At 43.8% G+C, this 11,735-nt stretch overlaps 1 protein-coding gene across 3 annotated transcripts in view; it reads right to left on the bottom strand.

Annotated features, from left to right (window-relative positions):
* Positions 1-11,097, bottom strand: part of LOC118018400 (sphingosine-1-phosphate lyase 1) — a 56,665-nt gene extending 45,568 nt beyond the window's left edge. Inside the window, exons 1-2 of one of the 3 annotated variants that reach the window (XM_035016880.1) lie at positions 11,049-11,097; positions 10,243-10,304 (exon numbers count right to left, since the gene is read on the bottom strand). In XM_035016880.1, coding sequence (XP_034872771.1) covers positions 10,243-10,269 — 27 coding nt within the window. In that variant the 5' untranslated portion in view covers positions 10,270-10,304; positions 11,049-11,097. Of the gene's footprint in view, positions 1-10,242; positions 10,513-11,048 lie in introns of those variants that run through there. The other 2 variants (XM_035016870.1, XM_035016890.1) reach the window with 2 other exon arrangements.
* Between the last annotated feature and the right edge of the window lie 638 nt (positions 11,098-11,735).

The raw sequence follows: 11,735 nt of genomic DNA, 5'->3' as shown, positions 1-11,735 counted from the left end.
GGGAAGAAACCAGTTTGGGTGCTGTTTATGTATTCATTTTAATATTCCTGATCTATAAATGTGTCTGTTCTTTGGACCTTTCCTCTGAACTGGTTATAACATCTGCCTGGTTTCATCATTATAAGCAAAATAAAAATTTTAATGTGTGTTCATTTTATATTTGTATCAGCATCATGATTTTACCTTTTTTGAAAATTATCTTTTAACAAAGGCTAACACCTGTAGGTCCCCAAACGCCCCCACCAAAAAATGCCTGGGAACATGAAACTGCAAATAATTACAAAGGGTTCAGGACATCCTGAAGGCCAGTCATTGGGGTCCATATTCCCCAGGTTAATAACCCCTCTTCAAAATGAATCATAGAAGTAGCTTTAATATGACAAAGTATCCTATTATATGTAGAGTAAACCCAAGCCCCCTATGTTGCCTGTAGGTGAGAACTATTATCCATTACTTAAAATCCTCCAGGAAAAGCCTTATGACTATAATAAAAAGGAATGAAATTCTGATCCAAGCTACAATATGCATGAACCTTCAAAACATCATGCTAAGTGAAAAAAGCTAATCACAAAAGACCAGACACTATAGGATTCCATTTATATGAAGTGTTCTGAATAAGGAAATCTACAGACAAAAAGTAGTTTGGGGGTCGCCTACGGCTGGGGGACTGGGAGGACATAAGGAAGTGACTGCTGAGACATGGAGTCTCTTCTGAAAATATTCTAAATTGTGGTGATAGTTGCACAACTCTGTGAACATAGTGAAAACCAATGAACTGGATGCTTTAAAAAAAAAAAAAGGCATTATGACCCAGCAGTCTCATTTATGTTCACCAAATGTTCTCTCAGCTAAGACGAACCACCTAAGATTCACAGGCTTTCTTTCAAAAACGAAACGAAGGGCGCCTGGGTGGCTCAGTTGGTTAATAAGCATCTGCCTTCGGCTTAGGTCATGATCCCGGGGTCCTGGGATCGAGCCCCGCATCGGGCTCCCTGCTCAGCTGGGAGCCTGCTTCTCTCTCTGCCCCTCTCTCCCGCTCATGCTCTCTCTCTCTCTGTCTGAAATAAATAAAATCTTTAAAATAAATAAATAAATAAAAATAAAATAAAAAACGAAACAAAACAAACCCCCAAAACCCAAAGGCCTTTCTGAAAAAAAGTTCCCATACGGGCTATAAACAGCAGAAACCCTGAAGTTCCAGAAAAAGAGAGTAAAGCTTTGGAATCCAAAGGAAAGCAATCCTAACTAGGTATCTAAAAACAACTTAGAAATCTGTAGAGCAATTATGTATAAACTAGACAAAGCAGGTCATTATTGCCTAAAAGTATATATTTTTAAGAGTCTGTAAATAGAATTATTAACTGCTAAAATGATGAATTCTTAAAAAAATACTTTCTCCCTTGGCAGCTCATAAACACATACTCCAGCCACTGCCGAGGGTGTGGGAAAGGGACAGCCAGCTCTGGGCGCTGTTCTGAACCGACACTCATCACCACTCCTGGGGACTCACTGAGAGTCAGAGACAGCTGTGGTGCCCTCCAAAGTCTGGACCAGTGATCAGAGGCTTCTACTCTAATTTTAGCTCTGTGTGACCTCTGGCCCATGACCGAGCCTCTATGCAGCTGGATTTTGCTCATCTGCAAAAACAGATGCCATTGTTACAATTCAACAAAAAGTTTCCAAGACAAAAAAGATACACTCATCTGTCTACTCACAGGTTGTTGTGAATATTCAATGCAGTCAGGTAGTAAGAGGTTGACTGCAGATAATAAATGCTTACTAAATATTTGATGAACCTGAATGAGTCTCTGATGATAAACGTTCTCCTTTCCTTTTCAGTAAGCAGCAAGGAAAAGTAAGCTTTGCGATGTCCCAGGCGAAGTCCCACAGGCAGAGCTGGGAGAGGCTTTAAGTGGTTTGCTTCCCATGCCTCCGTTGTATTTTCTTACAGACACCAATAATGAAATACATGCTAATAGTGAGCTGCACCTCCATTTAATAAGACAGATTTTAAGTCAACTCTCAGCCTTCAACTATCTAATTCAATCAGAAGGTTGCCAAGTGCCCTCTTATCTACAAAACAGGATTTTATCGGTTACCTACTCATGTTTACAGATCATAAGCCTGATTTCAGGCATCCGGACAGATTGCTGTTGACTGCTATTGTTATGACTCTTGGGAAAGCGTTTGAAATCACAAGTTTATCAAAAAGGGCTGCGGAGCATACTCCTAGGCCTTTGTCCGCCCTGGCTGCAGTGCATCTAGACAAGGAGCAGGTCCCCCATGGCATTCTTATATTTGGCCTCAAGTTCTAGAGTATGAAAACAGAATTTTCTATTTGCCTCAATTGTCTCAGCACCAGTAAGACTGGAACTCAAGATGGTTTTAAAAGGGAATACATCAGTCCTACCTGCCAAAATGCATTTCAAAGGAATACATTTAAATGCTTTCAGAAAAGCCTCCAGAAAAAAAGGTCTCCCCAGTAAATATACCACAACAGCTGTTTGGATTCCAAAGAGTTCCAGAGGACTATGATTTTACCTTGGAATTCACTGTTACAAATGGTGTTTTACAAATCTAAACTCTGCCCTTAACAGAGAACAAAGGCTGCTCTTTTCCATCAAATGTTTATTAAAAGTTAGAGACGAGATAAATAAGAACACAGTAGGCTTTTACTCTCCGGGGAAATTAGAGAAAAGGAAGGACATTTCACACTTTACAAGTGCCTACCCTACTTCAGGACAGAGTTCTCAATGCTATCTCCCACGTCTAGTGTGCAGGTAACAGAAATTTAGGATTTGCTGCCTAAAAGCTAAAAGCACAAGTTACACATTAAGAAAACCCTGTGGGAGTATAAATCAGTACAACCACTTGGGAAACCTGTCTGGCAGTGGGCCTCAGACCTGGCAATGCTATGTTTACCCAAAGACATGTTCATTCAAAACAGCCAACAACTAGAAACGCAAATGTTCATCAACTATAGAAGGAATAAACTGCCCTGTTTTATACATGTAAAACCGCACAGCTATGGTTTTTAAAACTACTGCTACATAAGAGCATGGCTGAATCTCACAGATTCAGCAAAAAGGACACTCGAAATAAAACATACTGTATGTTTCCATTTATATGAGGTTCAAAAATCAGCAAAACGAATCTATAGTGAGAAGGATAACCTCTGGGGGTCCAAATGGGAGGGAAGGAAGAACTTGCTGGGAGGCTGGACATTCTTAGTATCTGGGCGGCGAGTATAGTGTATCCCACATGCAAATAGTACTGACCTGTATAATTAAGATTCGTGCCCTTTACTGTATGCAAGTTCTATCTCAAAAAAGAAAACTACCTTTTTTCTTTTTTAATTCAGAAGTGATTTTATCCACTGCCTGGGATAATAGGCCACATAAGCAACAGTATGCCAGAAAAACGAACCAGGAGGAAGACTGTTCTGCAGTTTCTGCCTATACAATAGGCATGTCACTCATTCACTCATCAAACCTTTACAGTTTGCCCATTTCATGACAAGGAGCTCAATTAGCTATATTATATTAAATCAAAATGCACTATTAGGCTAAAAGTGCAACTTACTAGGTAAGATGTAACAATTTTAAATCTGTATGCACCTAGTAACAAAATCTCAAAATACGTACAACAAAATCTAATAGAACCACAAGGAGAAATAAATAATTGAAAAAGCATAAGACTGGAAGAGGTACCCACAAAACATGAAATCCAAATAGTTAATATTCAATGAAAAGGACACTTAACCTCAGGAGTAATCTGGGAATTGCATATGGGAATCAATTAGATTTTACCCTCCTGGAATGGCAAAAAATATAAAAACCCTTGTAAGTACCAAGTCTGTCAAATTGTGTAGGAACAAGAACTATTGCTAGCAGTATAAACTGTATTGACTTCTTCCGCAAAGTTTGTCATCTAGCGAAGTTACAATGCAGCGATTCTACTCCCAGGAATAAATCCCAGAAAAACTTACACTTTTGATTACTTCTCATATACAAGAAAGTTCACTACAGTAATGCTCAAAAAAGCCTCAAACTGGAAGCCACCGAAGTGTCCATCATCATGGATTGGATAAACTGTGGTAGTCATACAGTGAAGTACTAGGCAACAATGAAAATGAATGAACTAAAACTCATAAACTACAGGTAATAACATGGATGAATCTCACAAATACGGAGCAACACAGGGAAATCACAAAAAAATACATACAAATCGATTTACAGCAAGTTAAAAAATGAACAAAACTAGGGATGCCTGGGTTGCTCAGTCGGTAATCGTCTGCCTTCAGCTCAGGTCATGATTCCAGGGTCCTAGGATGGAATCCCCACATCAGGCTCTTTGCTCAGCAGGAAGCCTGCTTCTCCCTCTCCCTCTGCCTCTGCAGCTCCCCCTGCTTGTGCTCTCGCTCTCTGACAAATAAAATCTTAAAAAAAAAAAAAAATGAACAAAACTAAAGGGACATATACATAGGTGGTAACACTTTTTTTTTTTTTAACACAGCAAGAGAATAATTATTCCAAAAATCAGGATAGTCATCCCTAGAGGGGAGGAAAGGAGATATAATCAGGGTGAGGCACATGGGATTGGGGGTAAATAGTCTATTTCTTAACCTGGGGATAGATGTATGACTGTTTTATTGTTATTCTTTAAAATGTAGGTATGTGCTTTATATAACTCTCTATGTGTAATAAATTTCACATGATAACATTTTTGATTAAAAAGGAGAGCAAGGGCACCTGGGTGGCTCAGATGGTTGAGCGTCTGCCTTCGGCTCAGGTCATGATCCCAGGGTCCTGGGATCGAGTCCCACATCGGGCTCCCTGCTCCTTGGGAGCCTGCTTCTCCCTCTGCCTCTCTCTCTCTCTCTCTGTCTCTCATGAATAAATAAATAAAATCTTTAAAAATTAAAAAATTAAAAAAAAAAAAAAAAAAAAGGAGAGCAAGCCCTTTTCCTTGCCTTTGCTCTTCCTACCAAATAAAACATGAACATAACAGCTCAAGCTCAGGGCAGCTATCCTGGACCAGGAGGGGATGCACCGTGTATGGTGGAACCTCCTCAAAGGCCTAGGAATGACCATATCAGCCAAGAAGGGTCTACTCTGGCCTTCTCTTACTTTAGAGAAATTCATTTCTACCTTTTGAAAATCTCTGTTACCCTAGTTTTTCTTTTATACACAGCCAAACCTAACCCTACCAGATATATCAGTGATCTGGACAAATGGAACACTTCCTACATTTAAAGCTGTCCAACAATGGAAAGAACTCCCTGAGAAAGCACTCTGCACCCACCCCTGGCAGGGCACCGTGGAAAGGATTTCCACACAGCAAGGGAAGTTGGACTGCAGGATTTCTCAATGCCCTTCAGGCAATTAAGATTCTAAGGCTACTCCTGGAAAAAAGCAGCTCGGGCCTTGCCAAAGCTGTGGCAACATTTTGCGCTGAATCTATCCTTCTGTTATCAGTGAGAACATTCCTTTTCTGTAACATTCCATGTTCTATCGTTCTTCAAGACTCTGCTAACAAGCTATCTTCTCGCCTGTGCCTCTCAGAACTAACTTGACCTCAACTTTAGCATGCTGGCTATCTTCCCTTGGCTCCTCCAGATCCCCTATCCAACCTTCTCCACCTCTCTGTGCCTCACAGGGCTGCCCTCTATGAATTAAATCTCCCAGCCTCCTTACTTATCCTCTGGTTTCCAGCTGGGTTTGGCCAATGAAAGGCTCCAGCCTGAGATCAGAGGGTGGGAAAAGAAAGGGTCTGAGGTATTTATTCCCCTTGATTCCCTCCCTGCTAGGGTACCGATTGGCAGTGGCAGCATTCCTACAGGTTACCCTCTCCTCCAGCTAAACTTTCTAAGTTCCGGAAGCTACTCTCTCTTTGCCCATTCAGGCCTAAGAATGATGATGGCTCTTAGCCCTGAGGTGTTTCACCAACTCCTACGGGTCTTCTTAACTCTGCCCAGCTTTGTAAATAGTCCTTTTTTCTCCTCAATCACACTATTGGAGGGTGCCAAGAGATAACTGATATACCCAACCTACTCTTCAGCCTGCACCATTCCACCTTCCCGGATGCTGATTTCCCCTTACCCCCCAGCATGGTTTTTCTCTCAGTAATTGTGTTCTATATGTTTCCACATACGGACTGATTCACTCTGAATCAATTCCCTATGGAAAATTCTTAATCCCAAAATGATTTCCAGTTCTGTCACCAATGTGTACAAACTGTATGTTTGGGCAAAGCTTAGAAAGCAAATGTTACTAAAAATTCCTGACACACAGACTGCAAAGCCAAGCCAAATACTGGGATTTGAGGTTTATCTATTTATAATACCTCCTTCCTTTAGACCAATGGCTGGAGAAATTATCAGACTTGTTATTATAGTTTTGCTTTACCAGTAAGACTAGAACAATGCCAAATACAGTGCTCATCTTACAAGGGCCATTCAAATGGTCAACAAAATTTTAAAGGTCCTACCAGTCCCAATAAATTTTCCCTTCCTTCTAGACAGTCCTACAAATAAAACACCAGATTCAAATACTAGAAATGAGCTTTTAGTGCCCATCTTTTGGTTTAGTGCTCAAATCCTACCTGACATTCAGAAAGAAAGCATGCCTGAGAAAGAGTCAAGGCTTCAAAGAGAAAGCTCTAAGATCTGGAAAGATTCCATTTTGAACTCCCCCCAAAAAACTGAGACAGGCTTATTGTTTCCACATCAAGAGTGCTTCAGAAATGTTGCGAAGAAAAGCATTTCTTAAGATTTTACTGTTTCACAGAAGATTGTGCTGTATACTGTCCAATATATATATTCCAAAGCAGCAGGACTTGGTCCATGGACAAAATAACCCCAAGTAGCACTGTAACAGACCCACTAGACTCTAAGAAAAGACTCATTCTCATGCGAGAATATGAATGCAAGGGCTACGCAGATGCTATTCCCTATGTTCAGGAACCCTACACCAGGGTTTCTCAACCCAAGCACTACTGACATTTTAGGCCACATCATTCTTGGTGGTGGAGTGCTGTGTGCATAGTAGAGCCTGTAGTTGCATTCCTGACCTCTAGCACTTAGTATGGCAACCAAAAAAGTCTCCAGACATTGCCAAATGTTCCTGGGAAGCAAAATCACAGCTGTGAACCTTGGCCCTAGATAAACTCTCAAACTCCGCCCAGCACTATCAGAGCGCATATGATTCACTGGATGAGAAAAGAGAAAAGCCACCCAAAGGAGCAGACTTAGCTTTATAAAGTACTCTTTTCTTAAAAGCGCTAAGTATTTGACAACTTGAAAAGTGACACCATTCCCCAGCACTAGGAAGGAGGAGAACACAGGTGAAAAGAATGGTTGCCAAAGAGGAGAGAAACTGCTAAAAAAAATTCCCGGACTTGAAATCCTCCTGAAAGCACCGCAGGTCTCAGATGAATACTCTCACCCCTTTTATTATCTCTGAGACACAGGTGGAAAGTATTACAGTTCATGACATAAGTGCGCAAACGGAAAAAGGCAAACCACCCTTATCAAACGAGGGCAAAGCGAAGGGCAGGAAGGCACTGAACACTGACAGCCCCAGCTCCGTGGAGTGGGGTACAAGGCTTATCATGGACGGACCCCGGTTCATCTTCATGCTTTAGTGCCACATGATACTGTCCATACAAGTAGTTTCCAACCCTATCAAACACAATGCCCTCTTTTTCGAACAAATATTTTATATGCCCTTTTATTGTTCTGAAACGGAATTCAAAGACCTCTACGAACATAACTTTTAAAAATTTCAATATAATGCCCTAACTGCAAGGTACGAGAAAATAAATCAGAAGATCTGTATATAATAAAATATATGTTTTCAGACAAGACCATACTAGAAAACAAAAGCACCCCCCCACACACTTCCAAAGTGCCCCCTCAGAGGGCAGAGCTCTCCCGCCCTACACAAACCATGTCCCATCAGTCACAAAGCTCAGCAACCTCTGTCCCTTATGAGCAATGTGGCCCAGAGGCAGCATCACAAAGCAGAACAGGAGAGATTTGAAGTCAGACTAACTGTAGTTAAAACGGGGCTCCACCACCTCATCGCTGCAGTACCCTCCCTAAGCCTGGTTTTTCACCTACAAAAGGAGGATGCCAGCATATTTTTCAAAGGGTTTTTGCGAAAATTAAATGAATATGTAGAGTATCTATTTCTGCACCTAACATGTAATACCTGCTCAATAAATGTTAGCTACCAGATTTATGTTATTATTCCTGGATCCACCTTGGATTGTGTCCTAGCTTACGCCCATCTTATTCCCCCAGCAGAAAGGATGGATGATGGGATATCCATTCATCAGAGATGCTCTAAAAAGGATTCACATACAATATAAGTAAGAAGTTGCATCACACGGCCTGCAAGATTGCTTCTACTTCTGGGGTGCTACAATACACTGCCTTGCATGGAGGTTATTTTTTATTAACTGGGGTCCTTTCTTGCCAGTTAGAGGGCCCAGAACATGTCTTCTGCTTCATACAAAGTAGCTAAAGAAGGCAGATAATGACCATTTACTACCCCCGTTGAGAACCCGGCCCTGGCCACTGGTTCTTTACCATCTGGCCTCAAAGAGCACAACACACACAAAGAAGGAATGACAACTCTTCCAGAGAAAGCACCTCAAGGAACACACACAGAATCCTCAGAGAGTGAGGATTCTCAAGAGCCAGTCATTATCCGTGTGAGTTAATTCCTTACACCAACAAGCAAATCAACACCCTCAATACTCTAGATTATCAAATGAGGAAATGAAAACTAATGTGGTGGCCAGAGAAATACTTCAAAACAAAACGATGCCCAAGTTAACATCCTGAATAAAAAAAGCAGTGACTGATCACACTGTTCAAGAGAGCCCACGGGCCCAAGAAGTCACAAGCGCATCTCTGGGCATGAAGGTGTAGCCTACTTACACCAGAAATCTTAATTTATATAAACATACTGATCTGTAAGAGGAAAAACAAATTGCCAATCGTTACAAATCATTCTGCATTAACCCTCTAAGGTGCCTATTTCTGAGTAGTATAATTATTGGTTATTGCTTCCTTTTGCTTATGTATAGCTCCCAATTTTTCTAATATGTGGCTCCTGCGATAAGAATTTAAAATCACATAATAAATAAGGCTATTTATTATCTACTGACAATCATGAAATTTGAGGCAAGAAGCTACTTTAGGTGAACTCCTTATCAGGATCTGTGAATAAGCCAACTATTTACCCACGTCTCTAAAACCATCCTTGCTCTCTGCCTCAAACTGGAACTAATCACCACTTAATTTTCTTCTTTATCCGTCCCACAGATCTTGCAGGTTTTGCCACTTCAGAAAGTCAGGACTGGGTATAAAAAAAAAAAACCTTCACTGCTAGGTTTTTTTGCCAGTTTCCCAGTGACAGCTACCAGCTCTCTGAGATAGTGAGATAAAGAGAGGGAAATGAATTGTTCTGAAATCTGTGTTTTCCCACAAAGAGCCATCAGACTCAGAGAAGTAGCTTATTAAAAACAAAATGCTCTTTTTCGAGAGAGCTATTGGAAAGCCATGGGCTCCCCACAATACTCGCAATAAAGAGCCTCTATGGAATCATAAATGTCCCAAGAATAAAACCTCATTTCGGTAAACACTCATTTGGCAATGCTGTTCTCCCTGCTCAGCAAAAAAAAAAAGGGCAGGGAAAGATCTCGAGAGGAAAAAACAGACTCTACCAAAGCAGGCATATTCCTCAGCCCAACAAAAGAACTTAAATTCAAATTAGTTTAACTCAACAAGCATTTGTTAAGCACTTACTATACACAGAGCACCATGACAGTTGTTTATTCATCTCTAAACAAGTAAGACATGATTATCTGTCTTGAGGAATCATAACTCTAGTCTGGGAGACAAACACTTATAAACGAATACATGGCAGACACGGACAAAATTTAACAGAAATTTTAAAACTGTTCTGGTAGTATGGGAAGGGAGAGATTAAAATCAATTGCAAGAATTCTGTAAAAGAGTCTTCATACTCATTAAATACAAATATATTCGTATATTTAATCCAGTCATTTATCCATCCCAACCAGTAAACCCAAAATAAAAGGTGGCAGAAATGCTCAGCTACCAAAAGCAAGCATCAGAAGTGAGAGCCACACACTCAGATCCTTTAGACTAAAAATAAAACTTAAGGGACAAGTGCCTTCTAACAAGGAGGATGTTTGGGAAAGACTCACCAACATCAGAAGGTCCGTACTCGGCATCTTCCTTCCCCAGCCGTCCTCCCGGGGCCTCCCCTCTGCAAGAGGGAACCAGGTCTGTTTACTTCTAAAGCTTTAAATTGTCGCCTCGGCCCGCCTAGAGTCGCTAGAGCAGTCAAGAAATGGTTCTCTCGCTCCTTTGAGAGCTCCGATTTCACTCGCAGATATGACACTCCACCCCCAGCACCCAAGCCAGCGAATCAGAATCCTGCTGGCACTGTGCTTCCCTCCCACAGCCGACCAAACGAATCCGGACCCAGCCTCCCACCAAGCAAGCCCCCCAGGTATACACCCGCGGAAACGCCCAGCGCGCCGCCGACCCGGCCCGGAGCCCCGGAGCCCCGGAGCCCCGGAGCCCCGGAGCCCAGCCCGCCAACGCAGCAGGGCGGAAGATCGGACGCCGCGGGCAGCCCAGCCCAGCGTCCAGCCTCCAGAGCCCTCCTGGCCTCGCTCCGACTCCATCGCTTCCACCCCGGAGCCCTTCCTCTCTTCGGAAGGATCAGCAGATCCCTGCTGCCCCACTCCGCTCCCACCTCCGAGGGAGTGGGGTCTCAGAGCCCGCTCCCTCTCGGGTACCCCCCCGCTCCCTCTAACCTCGGGGCTCTGCGCGCCCACACTCATCCCGCGCCCCTCGGTCCGCCGGGCCCTCCTTCCTCCCCTCCCCTCCACCCCCCTGCCCTGCCCACCCTGGAGCCCTCCGCCCCAGCCCGACCCTCCCTTTTCCGGAGCCTCAGCGGCCCTCCTGCACTCCCCTGCCCCGAGTCCGCTTCCCCGCTCCTTCCCTGAGCCTCTCCCTCTCGCCGGCCAGGCTCCTCCTCACCACGCGACCGACTCGCGGGCGGCGGAGCGCGGGCTCCCCCTGCAGCCGCCGCCACCGAGATTGGAGGTCCGACCGCCGGCGGACCCGCCCCTCCCCGCCCGGAAATGGCTCCCCAGCCCCGGCGTGCGCGGCCCCGGCATCGGGCGCGCGCACGCTCCGGGGCGGGGGGCGAGACCCACCTCCCCTCCGGGCCCCACGGCGCGTGCGCGCCGCCTGCTGGCCAGGCAGGGACCGGCACCCCGGCGGGCCCTCGAGCGAAGGTGGAACAGCCGGCGCCCAACCATCACCAGCTTCTTCTTCAGGCTGCCTTTTACAAAAACCAACTTACTGGTCACATTTGGTCACTTGGAGCCCTTGAGAGAGTCAGCCTGTCGAGCACTGCACAAACTGATCCAACGCAACCACTCAAGATGGGTCTCCAAAGAGACCTTTGGGATTTTAATGGGTGACTCAGAGATTTGCCCCCTTCTCTTTCCGGGAGATTTCCTCGAGGTCAGTAATGCCTGAAGAAAAGCTACATGAAAACCCCCTAAATGGAATTGCCCTCCCCATAGTTCCCTCCGCCCACAAATATGGAGAACAGAGACCAGGTATTGGGCAAAAAATGTTACCAATATTACTTTATTTTCATGAGCAATGTTGGGAGGCA

This window comes from Mirounga leonina, unplaced genomic scaffold (genome assembly GCF_011800145.1).
Source record: "Mirounga leonina isolate KUSES-001 unplaced genomic scaffold, KU_Mleo_1.0 Mir_106, whole genome shotgun sequence".
Taxonomy (NCBI): domain Eukaryota; kingdom Metazoa; phylum Chordata; class Mammalia; order Carnivora; family Phocidae; genus Mirounga; species Mirounga leonina.
The sequence above is the reverse complement of the archived record's forward strand: the minus strand, read 5'-3'. Positions and strand labels throughout refer to the sequence as shown.